Source organism: Muscardinus avellanarius (assembly GCF_963383645.1).
Source record: "Muscardinus avellanarius genome assembly, chromosome: 7".
NCBI lineage: Eukaryota > Metazoa > Chordata > Mammalia > Rodentia > Gliridae > Muscardinus > Muscardinus avellanarius.
The window spans coordinates 27,403,232-27,422,319 of record NC_137793.1 but is presented as its reverse complement, the minus strand read 5'-3'; the positions used below and the strand labels follow the sequence as shown (position 1 = coordinate 27,422,319).

The following is a 19,088-nucleotide window of genomic DNA, read 5'->3' as shown; positions in this document are numbered from 1 at the left end:
CCCATCCACCATATTTCACAAACACAAATGTTTTTACTTTACATAATAAAAAACTGTCTTTAAAAGTGACAAGAATTTACAGTTTTAGTAAAATACCCTTCCCACTGCATATTTGCACCTGATTTTATGAATGAAAGTCAAGAGCAATTTGTGTGTGTGTGTGTGTGTGTGTGTGTGTGTGTGTGTGTGTGTGTGTGGTACTGAGGATGGAACCCAGGGGCATTCTACCTCCTAGCTATACCCCCAGCTCTATTTGTTATTCTTTATTTTGAAACAGGGTCTGAGTTGCAAAGGACCTCACTAAGTAGCTGAGGGTGTCGGTGAATCATGATCCTCCTGTCTCAGTCTCCTGAATGCTGGGATTACAAGCCTGCACCACCACACCCAGATAAATTTTTTTCTGTTTTGTGGTACTGGGGATAAAACCCAGGAGTATTATATCTCTAAGTTATACCCCTAGCCCTATATTTTATTCTTTATTTTGAAACAGGGTTTCACTCAGTTGCAAAGGGCCTCACTAAGTAGCTGAAGCTGTCGGCGAACTGAGATCCTCCTGTCTCAGCCTCCCAAATGCTGAGATTACAAGCATGCACTACCATGCCCGGCTAAGAGCAATTTTAATTCAATGCACCACTTTGAAATTTGCTTAAAAAGTCCATTCCATTTACACTAAAAATTCATGTATAAGAATGCAAAGCCAGGACATTCATTTTTTTGTTTGTTTTTGGTTTTTCGGGGGCTTTGCCTCCTTTTCTCCCTGAATCAAATACTACTACTCTTGGTCCTCCATATTCTTACTTGCAATCTCTGCATGAGTGATGGAGACCAATTATAGGCCATTAGCATTGCTGGACAATTATTTTCTTTTCCATTTCCTCAACAGGGCCTCTTTGACCTCCTTGTTGCGGAGGGTATAGATGAAGGGGTTCAGCACAGGGGTGACCACTGTGTTCAGCACGTGGACGGCTTTGGTCAGATCCAGTGCGTCCTTGATGGAAATGCGGACATGAAGGAAAATGGTGGAGCCATACCAGATGAGTACCACGGTGAGGTGGGAGGAGCAGGTAGAGAAGGCCTTGCTGCGGCCACTGGCTGAGGGGATCCTGAGAATGGTATTGATGATGTAGATATAGGAGATCAGGGTGACCAGACAGGAGCTCAAGATGACCACAAAGGCAATCACAAAGGCGACACGCTCCACTGCCTCTGTGCTGGTGCAGGCTAGGGCGATCCAGGGTGCGATGTCACAGAAGAAGTGGTTGATAGTATGGGGGCCACAGAAGGACAAGCCACTGATGAGGATCGTGGGCACTGCGATGGCCAGGAACCCACAGACCCAGGAGCCCAGGGCCAGCTGCACAGAAAGCAGACTGCTCATGATGGCCTGATAGTGCAGAGGGTAGCAGATGGCGAGGTAACGGTCATACGCCATGGCTGCCAGGAGGAAGTACTCGGTGCAGCCCAAAGAGAAAACCAGGTACATCTGCAGAAGGCAGTCTGTCAGTGATATAGTCTGGCTTCTCCCCAGCAGGACAGCCAGGGCCTTGGGGACTGCAGCCGTGGTGTACCAAATCTCCAAGAAAGAGAGGTTGCTCAGAAAGAAGTACATGGGGGTGTGTAGCTGGGGGGAGGTGCTCACCAACAGCAAGATGGCCACATTCCCACCCACAGTGAGAATGTACATCCCCAGAAACAGCACGAAGAGAGAGAGCTGAAGGGCCTGGGGCCCAGGAAAGCCCAGCAACAGAAAGTCCTGGGGTATAGTCTCATTGTCTGCGTCCATCATAGCTGTTTTCAAACTGGGAAGCAGAAGCCTCACCCCGAGGCCTTGACCCAGTCCTGCAGTCCTACAAAGATGAAAAGAAGTGGATTCCTGAATTCAGTGACAGCTGCCCTGTACTTGAAGCCAGGCATTTCGTAGTTAACATCAAAGCAGTGAGAAATTTGTTATCCCAACCAACTAACAGTGTAGGAAACTGACATGTAAGAATTGTGGCAATTTCACAAAGTTACACTGATAGGCTACACTTTGGATTGGGATTCAAACCTCCACCTCTGCCCTCTGCTCCTAGCTGTGCCCCAGTTAAGCCCCAGATGATTCCTCAGACCACAGGAGGCTGGATGTGTCACATGGCCTTGAATGAGAGCACATGATTGTGAGATTGTTCAGAAACTAGGCTCCCGAACGTCGGCTCTCACCATAATCGTGTTGGACAGGTAGCACTTCTGAATTGATCTTCTGGTTTATAAGCTGTGTCCTTAGAAATAATGTTAAGAAGTAAACCATGAAAAATTTACAAATGATTAGTTCCAAATGAGTTGTCTTTTCTGATCATATTATTTTATCTTTAAACTTTATTAGTGCCAGTTGACCTTATGTACATATGTGAAATTATCAACACTAATCTCAGTATCGTGTACAGGAAAGGGGAGGGGTTTGGGGGGAAGCTCACCAAGTGCCTGTATATCTTTTCACTCTGAATTTCATCATAATGTGTGATTACAATGCACTGAGTATATTAAAAAGAGACAACAACAAAAGTGTGATGCATCCTTCTTACAAAAATAAATGCAAATCCATAAGACACATATTACAGCTTCCCATGTCTGGGGCATCCCCATCCTCATCTGGAGGACAGGGCACTGATTTTGAATCTATTTATGTAAAAATTCTCGGACTTTACTTCTGGACACTCTTTGGATGACAGACTCCAGGCATGGAAGCTGCTAGCATTACCCAGGACATGGCCTAGAGCTGGCCTTTGGGATTTCTGAACAAAGATTATGTGGATCTGGGTGCCCTGGCCCTAGGAATCCCCTAATAAATAGGAATTCCACCCTCATGGCCACCCTTCCACGCTCACCTCACCAACACCAAGTTTGCTCCCTAAACCTCAAATTTACTGCATGTATCCAGTGCCAACCATCATAATAAAAAGAAAGTAATTCGAAAGTCAGAGAGATGATATGACTTTCCCAAGGTTTGCTTGGTTAGGTAATGAAAGGGTTCATAGCACACCACCCCACCAAAATATGCTACTCTAGGAAAAGGGATTTTGTTGTTTTAGCTAAAGACAACTGGAAATTAGAAGGAGCTATTAGAAAACTCTCTGGTGGCCCTCTTGCTATCAGGCCAGGGTAATTCCCAATTATCAAAGGCAGATGTAGAGTTATATCAGGTCAGATGGCCCTAGAGAAATCCGGATGATTTGCTGAACTACCCCTGTCTTCCATGGTTTCATGTATTTACCTTCCCACCTTCTGCCACCTCAGAAGCTTAGTCTTTCCCTGTGTCCTGAAGCTTCTCTAAAATTTCTGTTTTGATGTTAAGCAGCTGCATAAGCTGCAGTTTGAACTACTCCTTGAGTCCTGAGTCCTCATCTGGAAGACAGGTCAATGAGAGCCAGGGAGGGCAGGAAAACACCCCAAGCTATTTCTGTAAAAATTCCCATAGTTTCCTTCTAGACACTCTTTTGAGGACAAATCCCACAGGAAATTTCTTAAATAAATTTATATTTGTTTTTCCCTTGCAAATTTTTCTGTTCCCTAATTGGCTGGGTTCCAGCCAGTGAATTTGGATAGAGAAAACAGATTTTTCCCCTCCTTATAGTAGTGAAGCAGCCTAGATTATTAATTATCCTAATGAAGAAAAATATTATCTTAGATATGGAAGGAGACACCAAAAAAAAAGAAATACAAAGAAAAAGATAATTCTGGCAAAAATGTTAAATAATGGCTTTCCCTATGTTTCTCAAAGCCATATATATATTTTTTTTGACTGGGGGTGGAACCCAGGGGCATTTTACCTCTGAGCAGCACTCGTAGCCCTATATTTTATTCTTTATTTTGAAACAGGGTCTTACTGAGTTGCAAAGGGCCTCACTAAGTAGTTGCTGAAGCCATCTGTGAACCTGGATCCTCCTGTCTCAGTCTCCCAAATGCTGGGATTACAAACATGCACCACCACACTCAGCTTCTTAAAGCTAATTTGTCTCATATCTATACCATTCACAAGCAGTCTATAGCAGTAACACCGCGTTCTAATCTAAGTACAAATGTTAAAAGTTAACGTCTGTGAGTATTGTCCAGGTACTCTTTTTAAAACTATTTAAGAAACACCATGTAGTAATGACAGCTAATCAGAGTGTTGAGGCTCAGACCTGGTATCCTAAAATATGGGACCTAGGAATGTTGAGAATTTAAAGTTGACAACTGAGAAAACCATAGGAATCAAGTAGAAATCACCAGCTAAGGCAATTTATAAAATCCACTAGTTTGAAGTGATATGATCTTTACTTTTATGAATATGAATGAGATTGTGTTTGTCACTTTCTATTTTCAAAATTTAGAACAAAGACTAAAAACTATAGACTAGAACATCTGTCATCTAGTCGTGCAATGACATTTTATACTTTATTTTAAATTAAGCTACTGAATTTCTCAGATATCAGACTAATATTTGTTTGAAGCATATGATAATTACATAATATTTGAAAATTTAATGTTGAGTGGTTTTTACTACTAATTCTAAAGTATTCTAAGTAGAACATGACTTAACAGGAGTCAAAAAATCAGAGAAAGACAGGGCTTGATTTATTGATGTTAAATAAACTACCAGTTGATTTTGAAAATTTATTAGCAGTGTATTCTATTTTATAAAAAGTAGATTCCATTTTAACTAATTTACTGACTGGATATAAGTAATCTAAATATCTTACAGGTAGAAAAAATGAATTTTAAATAAAGGGAACACATTTTCAAACACAAAAGGAAAGCTTATCAGAAATGACTTTTAGATAGTTTATGCTTCACAGGAGATTTGAGGTACTGATCAAATGTCTTGATGATCTATCACGACTAAAGTTTATGATCACAAGACTGATCTTGGTTTGGATAGAACACGCTGAGTATATAGTAACCACCATTTTCACTTACCCAGTTGTTGTTTCCTCACTTTTTATTCCATAGTTTTTCTCATTTAAAAGTACCATATTTTGATGAAAATTATTCCCTCCATATCTCTCTCTCTCTCTCTCTCTCTCTCTCTCTCTCTCTCTCATCCATCTCTCATGTTATCTTGTTACTTCATGGTATTCTTTTTTTCTTTTTCCATTCAATAGGCTTTGATTAGTTTGGCCCTCCACTGTCTTTGGGGCCTCTTCTTCTGTTTTCATTGTGTCATTTTGATCTGATTCTGTCTAGTCCTAGTTACATTCAACTTTCCTTTTGGTGTCTTACATTTTCTCCACCTTGTCAGAATGAGCTTTCTACCAAAAACAGTTTGCTATTAAGCCACTGCTTATGTAGGGATGAATCCTCTGGGAGAAGGTTAATTCTCTCTCCTGGGTACTTAGGGATAGTTCAAAAAGACATGCCCTTATGCTAAATTTTTCTAAACAGGTGGTTTCAGAATCTTTTCAATCATTTGATTTTTTTTATACATTCAGACTGTGCTTGGTGCCCTAGTCCCCATTTCCCCTTTCCCCCTCCCAACAATGAGTTTCCAGGTTGACTATGCTACATTCATACTTTTACACATATTTGGATGTAGCTCCTCCATTAATCAACCTCAGCCTTCTTCATCTCCTACCCTTCTGTTTCAGCTTTGCTGAAGTTTCCCCTCCATTACCCAACCATTTGATTTAAATAACTAACTTGCAAAGTTACCAGAGCAGGAAAAGAATATATTTTTGGTTTTTACATACATTAATTGTTTATAAAATTATACAAAATTTGGTAGTTTTTTTTGGAAATGATACAAGTTAAAGTATGATAAGAAATCAGAAATTCAAGAAAGTCTTCAAATAAAAAGAGGGGGATTGGGACATAACCCAGTGGTAGAGCATATGCTTAGCAAATGAGTGAGGCCCTGGGTTCAATTCCAGCAACCCCACCAAATCAAAGAAGTTGGAATTTAGTAGGTGAATTAATAATATATCATGTCCAGATGACAGCCAAAGGTATAAAATGGAGTGTTTATCAGTTTGGTTTGTTTTAATTTTTCAGTTTCATGGCTTTGAGATGTTCTATGACTAAAACAGAGTTGATTTCCACAATAATAAAATAAAAACTTTATGTCACAAAACTTTATTGATGTGATAAAAATTAAATTTATCTTGTTATAGAGTTATGTTTTCTAAAAAATATTGGGTAAACTGGCCATGTGTGCAGAAGCCCTCCTACATGCAGTTACATTTACTAATATTTTCCTCTAAAGCTTTTTGCTTTTGGAGTTTGTTTAAATTATGCCTTGTCGTTGATATATCAGCATATGTTTGAAATACTTTGGAGTTCTGCTTAGCACATTTAGGTTTCCTATTGAACTGAGTTAAATTTTTATGTAGTTTTATATTGACATTCAAAATATTTGTTCTAATTCTGTCAACCTATTTTTCTTGTTTTTTTTTTCCTAAACCTTCTCTCATGGGGTTCATTTTATCCTTTGAATGTGAACTTTGCTGCTCAGCCATCAAATGGACAATTTTTTCTTTTCTTTTTTTCTTCTCCTTCTCCCCCACCCCCTAATTGTAGGGGAAAACGATTAATATTTTTATCATGTCCATCAGTTCATTGATTGCAGGAGGGAAGAACTGGTGCCTGTGGCCTTGAGGAAGGTTATCTCAAAGACACCATTTGGATATTATAAACACACTGGGATCCTGGTCCTTGTATTTTCCCTTTAAATAGCTCTTTTCCCCCCACTGTGATGAAACAAAAAAGCAATTTCTGGATGCTAGTTTGCTGTTTCCCATCTGCTAGTAAATCAATAAAACTTTTTTCTTTTTCTCAAAACTATATGAATCACCATTGGGAACAAGGACTGCGTTCTTGGTACCACATCCTCTTCCTCTGGTCCGTCCTTGTCATCATTCATGAATGGGTTGGATCCATTCGCTCTCACTCGAAACCCATACTCTTCCAATGGCTATACAATTACAGAAATCTTGATGTCTATAAAGCCTTTTCTCTTTTTCTGCTCTTTCTTTGTTTTTGTTTGTTTGTTGTTTCAGTGGTACTGGGGTTCCTGGAAGCCCTTCTCCCTCCGGGCTACACTCCCAGGCCTTTTTTTATTTATTTGGAAACAGGGTTCTCTTAAGCCAGCGAGGCTGACTATGAACCTGCGCGATCATCCTGTCTCCACCCCCAAGTGCGGGAATTACAAGCGTGCTCTATATTCAGCTACTTTAAGATTTTAAATATTTATTTTTAGCTTGAAAAAATCAATTTATTACTTGCTTAAATTATGGTAGCATTATACTCAAAGTTTAACAAGTACTTCAAGAGACTTGACACTTCACTGAGTCTATTCATCTCCCTGCATGGTATATATTCTGACCACTCCTGTTTAATTTTATTCTCAAATAACTTTTAAAAGGATTTTCATTTAAAAAGGCATTTTTGCTAGATGCTTCTGTATGTAACACACCTTTAGAGTCTCTTGTTTGTGTGTGTGTGTGTGTGTGTGTGTGTGTGTGTGTGTGTGTGTGCCTCTGGGGGTGGAACCCAGGGGAATTCTACCTCCAAGCTACACCCCCTGCCCTATTTTTTATTCTTTATTTTGAAACAGGGTCTCTCTAAGTTATGGAGGTCCTCACTAAGTAGCTGAGGCTGTTCATGAACAGGCTGTTCATGAATTTTTTTTTTAAAAAAAGAATTTCCCTGTTCCCCTCTCCCATAAACCATATGGTAATTAAGTAAGTGGAAGTTAGATGTGAAGTTTTATTTTTTTAATTGAAAATTTTTATTTTTATAAAATTCTGGATTTTTGTACTCTTTTTTAAAATAAAATTTTATTGGTGCACTGTAGTCATATTAACGGGATTAAAAAAAAAAAAAAACCTTGTGGAGATATACATGATCCTCCAGTCTCAGCCTCCTGAATGCTGGGATTTCAAGTGTGTGCCACCACATCTGGCTTAAAGACTCTTTTAATCTAGGATTTGCACTTTGTCATTTTTTTAAATGGCTTTGACTTTTTGAGCAGTCCAGGCAATTCCCTTATACGGTATACTACCTTCTGGGTTTGTGCGTTGGTCACATGGTGTGTAGGACCCCAGCACCCCAACCGCCCCGGCATTCAGGACTTTCCGCCCCAGTGCCTCTGTTTACAGGGACTTTCCATTGCTGGGACTTTACTTCCCTGTGTTCCAGGAACTGGCCCACCGAAGAAACTGTTGCTAGCTGCAACTGTTGCTAAGTGTCAAAAAGAATAATACCTGATAAACTATCCAATCCTAGTAAAGGTCAGAAGTAAGAACCAATGACAATGAGACACCTAATGTTTAATGTTAACTGTACTTTTGTGTTTTAAGAGTATAAAAGCTGCAAGCTTCTGTTACTAGGGGTCGCCTCCCTCTTCTTTGCGGTCAACCCCAGCACGATGGCCAAATAAACCTCTTGCAGATTGCATCGACTTCTGCCTGTGAGTGATTCCTGGGGGTGGGGGGTGCGCTTCCTGGGGGCCATCAGGTCCAATAGGCGTTATTGTTATTTGTTCTGTTATCCTCTCTTTCTTTCAAAATTGAAATTTAGCTTTAAGGCTTACTTAAATTTAGATTAAGCTTTTTTTAAAAAAAAACAGAATTCTCAGGGATGGTGTGTTCCACATGTTGTGACACATTAGGGGACACATAATAACTCATAGTTTTTACTATGATTTTTCTGTGTTTAATATGGAAATTTTATTTGCTCAGTGCACCAAATAGGATACAAGCATTGTGGATATAAGGAGATGTCCAGTTATAAAGAAATGTCCAGTTCAACATAGAATAGTAACTTGGTTAAAATGAAAGGACACCTTCTTAATTGTTACAGCCACATACTCTCAGAAAGAATCTTTTTTGGGAGGAGTGTATTTCTTTTTTTATTTTTTTTAACTTTTTATTGGTGCATTGTAGTCATACTACTTAATGGAGTGCAAGACGGTAGAGGCATACATGCACACATCTCCCAATTAGCCCTTACCCAATTCCCACCCCATTCCCTCCCCCTCCCTCCTCCTCATGTTTGGCTTAGTGATTGACTTTGATATGTTTGTTAATGTGCATCATGAACATTACAGAATTTCCCTGTTCCCCTCTCCCATAAACTATATGGTAATGAAGTAAGTGGAAGTTAGATGTGAAGTTTTATTTTTTTATTGAAAACTTTATTTTTACAAAACTCTGGATTTTTGTACTCTTTTTTAAAATAAATTTTTATTGGTGCACTGTAGTCATACATCTTAATGGGATAAAAAACTTGTGGAGATATACATGCACACATCACCCAATCAGCCCTTACCCAATCCCTCTTCTCTTCCCTCCTCCTCCCTCCTTCCCATACTTGGTTTCATGATTGACTTTGATATGTTTGTTTAAGTACATCATGTGCTTTAAAGAGTTTCCCTCTTCCCCCCTTCTATCCCCTCAGATAGGTCACCTTAACTGCTCCTCTACAGAATCCCTTCTTCATATAGAGTTCCTCCTGTTACTCATTTCTCCCTAGTTTTCACACATCAGGGAAAGCATCTGATTTCTTTTTTGTGTGACATTTTTACTGTAAATGCCATAATTTTGTTCTCCTTTATGACTGGGAAAAATTCCATTGTGTACACATCCCATAGTTTTGTAATCCACCCATCTGTGAAGGACATCTTGGTTGGTTCCATACTTTGGTAATGGCAAATTGTGAAGCTATGAACATGGTTGTTCATGCATTAGTTTGATATTATGGTTTTTATTCTTTTTGGTAGATACTCAGAGGTGGTAATGCTGGATCATATAAGTTCATTTTTCATCTTCTGAGGATCTTCCATACTGCTTTCTAAAGTGGTTGCATTAATTTGCAATCCCACCAATAATGTATTAGAGCTTCTATTTCTCCACATCTGATCAATTCGTTTCTTTCTTCCTTGGAAGTTCTTCTTTTAGTTTCCACACTGATTCCCACTTACTGAAATCCTGAAAGCCAGAAGGTGAATAACTTTGACAAGATGATCCACTCACAACCAAATTTTTTAATAGAGGTCACTTGGATCTTGGAATCTACTGAGAGATGAGTTGAGGCAGTGGCAGCTTCTAGTGCTTCCTGGCTATCTGATTGCAGGAACCCGCTGGCCCTTTGTTGAGGATTAAGCCCAAGTCCCAGCCATGCCGCATTAGAGGCTCCAGGCCCAGCCTCGCTGCCTCCAGACCCAGACTTGCCATGTGGCAGGACCTGGGCCTGGCCTTTTTGGCTCCAGACCCAGCCTCATCTCATGGTAGGCTCCAGTCCCTGTCACCATGGGCAGGATGTCAAAAAAGGTTCCCATTTTTTATTCCATATTTTTTAATAAAGAAATTATTTTTATTTTTTATTTTTAATTTTTTATTGATGCATTATATTCATACATAATACTGGGGTAAAAAATTTGTGTGTACATACATGTACGCATCACTGATTTAACCTCTACCCAATTCCCACCCCATTTCCTCCCTGTCCCTCCTTCCCTTGCTTGGCTTAGTGGTTGACTTCGATATGTTTAAGTACATTGTGTGTTTTAGAGATTTTCCTCTTGCCCCCTCCTTTCTCCTCCTTTAGTTTGCCTTGTTTGCTCCTCTATAGGATTTCTTTTTTCATCTAGAATTCCTCCTATGACCCATTTCTCCCTAACTCTCACATATTATGGAAAGCATCTGATTTCTTATTTTTTGTGACTGACTAATCTCACTTAGCATAATGTCCTCCAGTTCCATCCATTTCCCTGAAAATTATGTAATTGAGGTGTTTTTTAATGGCTAAGTAAAATTCCATTGTGTACATATCCCACAGTTTTGTAATCCATTCATCTGTTGATGGACATCTTGGCTGGTTCCATAGTTTGGCTATGATGAATTGTGCAGCTATGAATATAGATACACATGCATTAGTTTGGTAATTTGGTTTCCTATCTTTTGGGTAGATACCCAGAAGTGGTATTTCTGGATCAAATGGTAGATTTGTTCCCATTCTTCTGAGGATTCTTCATACGGTTTTCCAAAGTGGTTGCACTAATTTGCAGTCCCACCAACAATGTCTTAGAGTTCCCACTTCTCCACATCCTCGCCAGCATCTGTTGTTGTTTGTGTTTTGAATGATTACCATTCTAGTTGGAGTTAGGTGAAATCTCAGGGTAGTTTTGATTTGCATCTCTCTGATTGCCAGTGATGTTGAGCATTTTTTCATGCATTTATTGGCCGTTTGAATTTCTTTTTTTGTGAAATGTCTAATTCACTTGCCCATTTTGTTATTGGATGCTTTGTTTTCTTAGTGTTGAGTTTCTTTAGTTCTCTGTATATTCTAGATATTAGTCCTCGATCGGTGGTGTAGGTGGCAAAAATCTCCCATTTTGTTGGCTCTCGATTGAGGTTCTTGGTAGTTTCCTTTGCTGAACAGACGCTCTTCAGTTTCATGCAATCCCATGTATTGATTCTCCTTTTAATTTGTTGTGCCTTTGGGGCCTTATTAAGAAAGTGTTTATCTGTGCCTATGTGTTGCAGTGTTGGACCTATGCCCTCTTCAAGAAGCTTCAAGGTCTCTGGTTTGGTTTCCAAGTCTTTGATCCATCTTCAATTGACTTTTGTACAAGGTAAGAAAGTGGTATTAATTTCCAATTTTCTGCATATGATTAACCCGTTTTGCCAACACCATTTGTTGAACAGGCTATCTTTTCTCCAGTGTATGTTTTTGGCCTCTTTGTCAAAAATCAATTGGCTGAAAGTGTGTGGACCTGTTTCTGGGTCTTCTATTCTGCTCCATTGGTCTATTTATCTTTTTTTTGCCAGTACCATGCTGTTTTTATTACAACAGCTTTGTAGTATAGTTAAAAGTGAGGTATTGTGATTCCTCCTGCATGATTTTTATTGCTGAGAACTACCTTGGCTATTCTGGGCTTTTTGTTATTCCAGATAAATTTAAGGACTGATTTTTCTATGTCTGTGAGGACTGATCATGGTAGTTTAATGGACATTACATTAAATCTGTAGATAAGTTTTGGAAGAATGGCCATTTTAATGTATTTATTCTGCCAATCCATGAAGATGGAATATCTTTCCATCTTCTAAGATGCTCTTCAATTTCTTTTTTCAATGTTTTATAATTTTCTTTGTTTTTTACCTCATTGGTCAAGAATATTCCTAAGTATTTTTTTTTTTTGTGGGAGATCCTGAGTGGAAGTGTTTTCTGAATTTCTTTTTCAGTGGATTTATAGTTGGTGTACAGGAAAGCTTCTGATTTTTTAAGATTGATTTTGTATCCAGATACTTTGCTGAATTTGTTGATCAGTTTTATAAGCCTTTTGGTTGAGTTTGTTGGGTTTTCTAAATAGAGTATCATGTCATCTGCAAATAGTGAAAGTTTGAGTTCTTCTTTTCCTATTTGTACTCCTTTTATTTCCTTTTCTTGCCTTATTGCTCTGGCTAGAGTCTCTAGTACTATATTGAAAAGAAGTGGTGATAATGACATCCTTGTCTCGTTCCTGTTTTTAGGGGGAATTCTTGAAGTTTTTCCCCATTTAATATGATTTTGGCGGTGGGCTTATTGTAGATTGACTTAATAATGTTGAGATATGTTCCTTCTATTAGAATTCTCTGCAGTGTTTTTATCATAAATGGAAGTTGGATTTTATCAAATGGTTTTTCAGCATCTCCTGAAATGATCATGTGATTTTTATCTTTGATTCTGTTTATATGGTAAATTACACGGATTGATTTTCATATGTTGAACCAGCCTTGCATCCCTGGGATGAACCCTACCTGGTTATTTTCTTTATGTGGTTTTGAATGCATGTTGCTAGTATTTTGTTTAATAGTTTTGCATCCAAGTTCATCAGAGATATAGGCCTGTAGTTTTCCTTCCTTGAACTGTCTTTATTCGATTTGGGTATTAGTGTGATGTTGGCTTCATAGAATGTATTTGGGAGAGTCCCAGTTTTTTCTATTTCACAAAATAGTTTGAGGAGTATTGGGGTTAGCTCTTCTATAAAGGTTTTATAAAATACACTTGGGAAACCATCTGGTCCAGGGCTTTTCTTTGATGGTAAGCTCTTTATTGCTGTTTCAAACTCTTTGATTGTTATTGGTTGGTTTAAGTGTTATATATCTTCTTGACTCAGTTTCTGAAAGTTGTATTTATCTAGGAAGTTGTTGATTTCCTTCAGATTTTCTCTTTTGTTGGAGTATAGTTTTTCAAAGTAGTTTCTGATAATCCTCTAGATTTCTGCACTGTCAGTAGTAATTTCTCCTTTTTTATCCCTTATCCTCATAATTTGGGTTGATTCCCTTTTTTCACTTAGGTTGGCTAGTAGTTTATCTATCTTATTAATTTTTTCAAGAAACCAGCTTTTGCTTTTGTTGATTTTCTGTATTTTTATTTATTCTCTATTTTGTTAATTTCTGCTCTAATTTTAATAATTTCCTGTCTTCTCCTGGCTTTGGGGTCCAATTGTTCCTGCTTTTCAAGGGTTTTGAGGTATGTCATTAGGTTATTTATTTGAAGATTTTCTGTTTTTCTTATGTGAGCACTTAGTGCTATAAATTTACCTCTTAATACTGCCTTCAAAGTGTCCCAGAGGTTTTGACATATTGTATCTTTATTTTCATTTGTTTCTAGAAATTTCTTGATTTCACCTCTTACATCTTCTATGACCCATTTTTCATTCAGAAGCATGGTCTTTTCATTCAGAAGTCTCCACATGTTTATGTTGTTTCTCAGGATCTTCTTATAGTTGATTTCTAGTTTCGTTCCATTATGGTCTGAAATGACACAGGGAAGTATGTAACACTTTTTAAATTTCCTAGTGCTCATTTAGTGTCCCAGGATGTGATCTATTTTGAAGAAGGTTCCGTGAGCAGCTGAGAAAAATGTAAACTCTGCTGTAGTTGGGTGAAATATTCTATATGTGTCCAACAGGTCCATTTGGTTAATGGTGTTCTTTAGATCTGAGGCATCTTTACTGACCCTTTGTCTGGAAGATTGGTCTAGTGTTGTGTGAGGTGTGTTGAAGTCTCCCAGTATTATTGTGTTGGGATTTATGTGTGACTTCATGTCACAAAGAGTTTGATTTATGAATGTAGCTGCACCTATGTTTGGAGTATAGATGTTGATTATTGTTATTTCCTCTTGCGGGATTATTCCTTTTACCAGTCAAATATGACCTTCTTTAGTCTTCTAATAATTTTGGGTTTGAAGTCTAGCTTGTCTGATATCATAGTTGCTACTCCTGCTTGTCTTCGAGTTCCATCAGAACGGATTACCTTGCTTCAGCTGTTTACCTTGAGTTTGTTCCTATCTTTACTTTGAGGTGTGTTTCTTTTTCTTTTTTTTTTTTTTTGGTGGTACTGGGGTTCCTGGAAGCCCTGCTACCTCTGGGCTACACTCCCAGACCTATTTTTACATTTTTATTTGGAAACAGGGTCTCTTAAGCCAGTGCGCGCAGCTGGCTTCGAACCTGCGCGATCCTCCTGTCTCTGCCTCCCAAGCGCGGGGATTACAAGCATGCGCCACCACGCCCGTGAGGTGTGTTTCTTGAAGGCAGCAGATGGATGGATTCTGGCTTTTAATCCATTTTGCCACTTTATGTCTTTGTATTGGGGAGTTGAGGACATTTACATTCAGTGTGATTATAGACAGATAATTTTTAATTCCTAACATGTTAAGATTTTATTTCTGTTTGAGATACTGTTTATTCTTCTTTGCTTAGTTGTCTGCTGGGTGGGAAATCTTGTTTCTTTGGTTCTGACATGCATTACCTATTTCTTCTTTGCAGTTAGTCTCCTTGAGTATTTTCTCTAGCACTGGTTTTGAAGACATAAATTCCTTCAGTTTCTGTTTTTCATGGAAGCTTCTTATTTCCCTATCTAATTTGATAGTTTTTCTGGGTAGGAAATTTTTGGCTGGAAGTTGTTTTCTTTCAGAGTTTGGAATATGTTACTCCAAGCCCTTCTGGCTCTCATAACTTGGTTTGGGAAGTCTGGAGTGATTCTAATTGGTTTGCCTCTGAATGTCACTTGGCCCTTTGTTTTTGTTGCCTTTAAGATTCTCTGCTTGGCTTCCACAGTGGTCATTTTGACAATTATGTGGCGTGGGGATCCTCTTCTCCAATCCTGTCTAAAGGGAGTTCTATAATTTTCCTGGACCTGTGTATCGACTTCTTGCTCTATGTTTGGAAATTTTTCTGCTATTATTTCCTTGAAAAGATTGTTAATCCCTTTGGTTTCACCTTCTTTTCCCTCCTCTATTCCAAATATTTTAGGTTAGCTCTCTTAAAATGGGCCCATATTTCTTCAATGTCAAATTCTTGTTGCCGGTTTTTTTTTCTTTCTAAATTAGAGACTATGCCCTCATTTTTGGAGTTATCATCTTCTAGGAGTGAGATCCTATTCTCCATGTGGTCTAATATGTTGTTTATACTTTGAATTGAGGCCTTTATTTCAAGAATTCCATCATTTATCTTTTTTGGACTTTCTCTGAATTCTTTTCAAAAGTCCTCGATTATTTCTACAGTTATTTTCCTGATTTGATCTTCTAGAGATCTCTAGATTTCTGTGTTATCAGGTTCTGATGTTGTGGGGTTGTGGGCATTCATTGCTCCATTGTTATTCCTCTTTCCCATGATTTTGGAAGTGTGCCTTCTCTAGGTTCTTCCCTGGGTCACTATGACTTCACTTAAGGTGCTCTGGATCTCGAGTCTGTGGTATCTCAGTCACCACTACTCTTTTACTGGGTTGTATCACAAAGTCTCAGACCCAGGGAGTCAATCGAGGCTGCTTTAGACCGTGTGGGTGCCAGAATGGGCATTCTTTCATGGGGAGCTGCAACTCTGGTTCGATATCTCTGCCGCCACCACTCCCCCACTGGGTTGGATTGCAAAAATCTCTGACCCAGAGAGACTATATGCGCAAGTCCCTGTGAGTGCAGTACTGGGATTTCTCCTTTAGGGGCTGCAATTTGACTCATGGTTGTTGAGTGCGTTGATGGAGCTGTAGTGGACTCAGTGAACTCGCTGCTGCCGCCGCTGGGAATATGGCACCACTTCTGTGCCCTTGGCCATAAGGCTGGCATATTTCTTCTCTGGTTTTGAGCTCTGTTCTGAGTCCCTGCAGGGTGTGCTGAGCCCGGCCCCTGGGAGCGTTAGACGCTCCTTGCGCAAAAATACTGCCAAATTCAACCTGGCTGTTCTGCAGCCGCTCACCACAGCTCACTGTCCGCCCCTCCTCTCTGGAGCCTGGTGGCTTGTGAGTGCGCTGCTGGAGTCATCCGGTGAACTCACCACTGCCGCCGGCAGTATGGTGCTGCTGTTGCATCCTCGGCCGTGAGGCCGGCGTATCTCCTCTCTGGTTTTGAGCTCAGTTCTGAGTCCCCCTCCTCCCTGGAGCCTGTTGCTGCAAGGGAAGATGGTGCCAGCACCGCTCCACACTGTGGCTCCGGCCGCGACACTGCAGGCTGGTTTCTTTTCTGTTGTCTGGTTGTTCTTCCAGCTCTCTTCTCTGTCCCTTGTATTTACAGCTTTTATTTATCTGCTGATGTTGTTTTCTGGCTATGAAAGGTGCTAATTTTGTGGTAATAGAGATCAAATGTTAGTGGGACTCATAAACGCTGCTTTTCTCCATCGCCATCTTCCTGGAAGTCCTCTTCCATTTTTTTTTTTTTTAGTAGGAGAAAATAGTATGTGTCATTTGCAGAACCTGGAAGCCCAAATCTCTAGCAGCAATGGATTTTATCACCCCACTGAAAGCAGAGGCCCACCGCTTCACCACTGAGAGTGGGATCTGCTGCTACAAGCACACCGCTGCCCCCAGCGCAGTGCAGAAAAGCGCGGTGGCCAAGAGTGTCAAGGTCTCCCAGGATGCCCAGTGCAGCAAGCTGACCTGACTATGTGGGTGGGGATCCCTTTGACTTACCCCAGATATTTTGCTTACATAGTATGTTGTCCAGAATTCCTGAGCATGTGCAACAGGAGCAGTCTACTTTCTGGAAGATTTCTTCAAAAATTCAAGGTGAATTGGTTTGGATCTGTTTGCCTCTCCCAAATATTGGCTGCTGCCGCCACCTCCTGTGTATGTGCGGCAGGAGCAGTCTACTTTGTGATCAATTTGGGATGTCCTTCCAAAAATCACTTTTCTTGCAGTGGTAAGTACCATACTGCCTTGTTGCCTCTAATTCTGCTATTTTCCACTCTCTCTCCTATATTTCAGATAGGAAGTCATGACTGGAAATGTCTCCATATGTTGTCCAAATCAGCTATTAACCCCAAATCTGTTGTCTAGGGTTTCTCAGAGAAATGCATGTCATATTCAGCCACTGCCAGCCATCACCACTGCAGCTGTGGTCGCTGCTGTGGCCACAGCCACCACCATCTTCCTCCCTCTACAATGTGGTATGTGTGTGTGTGTGTGTGTGTGTGTGTGTGTGTGGTACTGGGGGTGGCACTCAGGGGCTTTCTACCTCCAGGCTATACTCCCACACCTATTTTATATTTTATTTGGAAACAGGGTCTCACTAAGTTGCTGAGAGACTCACTAAGTAGCTGAGGCTGGCTTTGAACCTGTTTGATCCTCTTGTCTCAGCCTCCCAAGCATGGCGATTACAAGTGTGCACCACCACACGCAGCTTCAATATGGTTTTTTTTTTTTTTTTTTTTTTTTTTTTGGTGGTACTGGGGTTCCTGGAAGCCCTTCTACCTCCGGGCTACACTCCCAGACCTATTTTATATTTCTGAAACAGGGTCTCTTACGCCAGCTTGGCTGGCTTCGAACCTGCGCGATCCTCCTGTCTCCGCCTCCCAAGCGCGGGGATTACAAGCGTGCGCCACCACGCCCGGCCTTCCAATATGTTTTAATAAAAGAAAATAGTACATGTCTTTTGCTAAAGTTGGGTGCTCGAGTACTTAGCAGCAATAGGTTTTATCTCCCTACCAAGAGCAGAAGCCCACAGCTTCACCACAGAGAGTGGGTTCTGCTGCTCCGAGTACACCCTGGTCCCCAGCACTGCACAGAAGAGCACAGCAGCCAGGAACACCTTTGTCTCCCGGGACATGAGGCGTGCTGGACAACCCAGCTATGTGGGGCTCCCTCTAATACTCCCTGTTGTGAGCATACAAAATATATGTCAAAAATGTTGTGAGTATATGAAACATATGTCAGGACATAGGTATAGTGTAGGGACAGATGTACTGGCCAGATATGTAAAGAAAATGGGCAGAAGAAGGATGTAACTGGCATGCCCAAGATAAATTAATGGACACACACCCCAGGCACACATCCACAGGATGGGACAACTGGAAGACAAGATAAGGATGAAATAATGAACATGCATCCTGGACATATGTCCATAAGATGGAACAGCTGGGAAAGCAAGATGACATTTGAAGCAATGGACCTACATAATCAATGACATCAATTTAGGGTATATCTGACCTGGCAAGTGGCCAGACCAGCAGCTCTGACCCACTGTCTGAGGCTTAAAGTTGCCCTGTCTAGGGGTGGGACACTCCCTGGTAGCTGCCAGATGATTCCTCTAGATGACATTTGGGGTTATCACCGTCTGACTCCCCGGACCTCGAGCATCTGCACCTAAACCATCTATGACTGCTGTAATAGCAATCCTGAACCTAGGTTACCCAGAGACCCATTTTGCCTCAGGTAACCAAATGCTATCTGGCAAAAAAGAGAGCCTGGGAAATCTTATTTGCTCCCGCAGTCTAAACAATGTAATGTTTTAAAAATGAAGTGTTGGGGAGCCAGCTCTTCCATAACATACAAATGCAATATATTTATGCAGTACTGGGCATGGAACGAACCCAGGGGCATTCTACCTCCAAGCTACAACTCCAGCCCTATTTTTTTATTCTTTATTTTGAACTTTATTTTGAAACAGGGTCTCACTGAGTTGTAAAGGGCTTCTCTAAGTAGTAGCTGAAGCTGTCCTCAAACTGTGATCCTCTTGTCTCAGCCTCCCAAATGCTGAGATTACAAGCATGCACCACTACATCCAGCTTCAATTAACAAAATATTAATTGTTTTTCCTCAGGAAGTACAAAGAGTTCCAAGTACATAACCAAGTCATGAAAGGCTGAAGCAGGAGGATCACAA

General features: G+C 40.2%; 1 protein-coding gene across 1 annotated transcript; it reads right to left on the bottom strand.

Annotated features, from left to right (window-relative positions):
* Positions 1 to 856: 856 nt before the first annotated feature.
* Positions 857 to 1,783, bottom strand: LOC308265253 (olfactory receptor 6F1; the record flags this gene model as incomplete). Its single annotated transcript, XM_080698849.1, has 1 exon — positions 857 to 1,783. The coding sequence occupies one exon, from the start codon at positions 1,781 to 1,783 to the stop codon at positions 857 to 859; it is 927 nt and encodes a 308-aa protein (XP_080554975.1).
* Between the last annotated feature and the right edge of the window lie 17,305 nt (positions 1,784 to 19,088).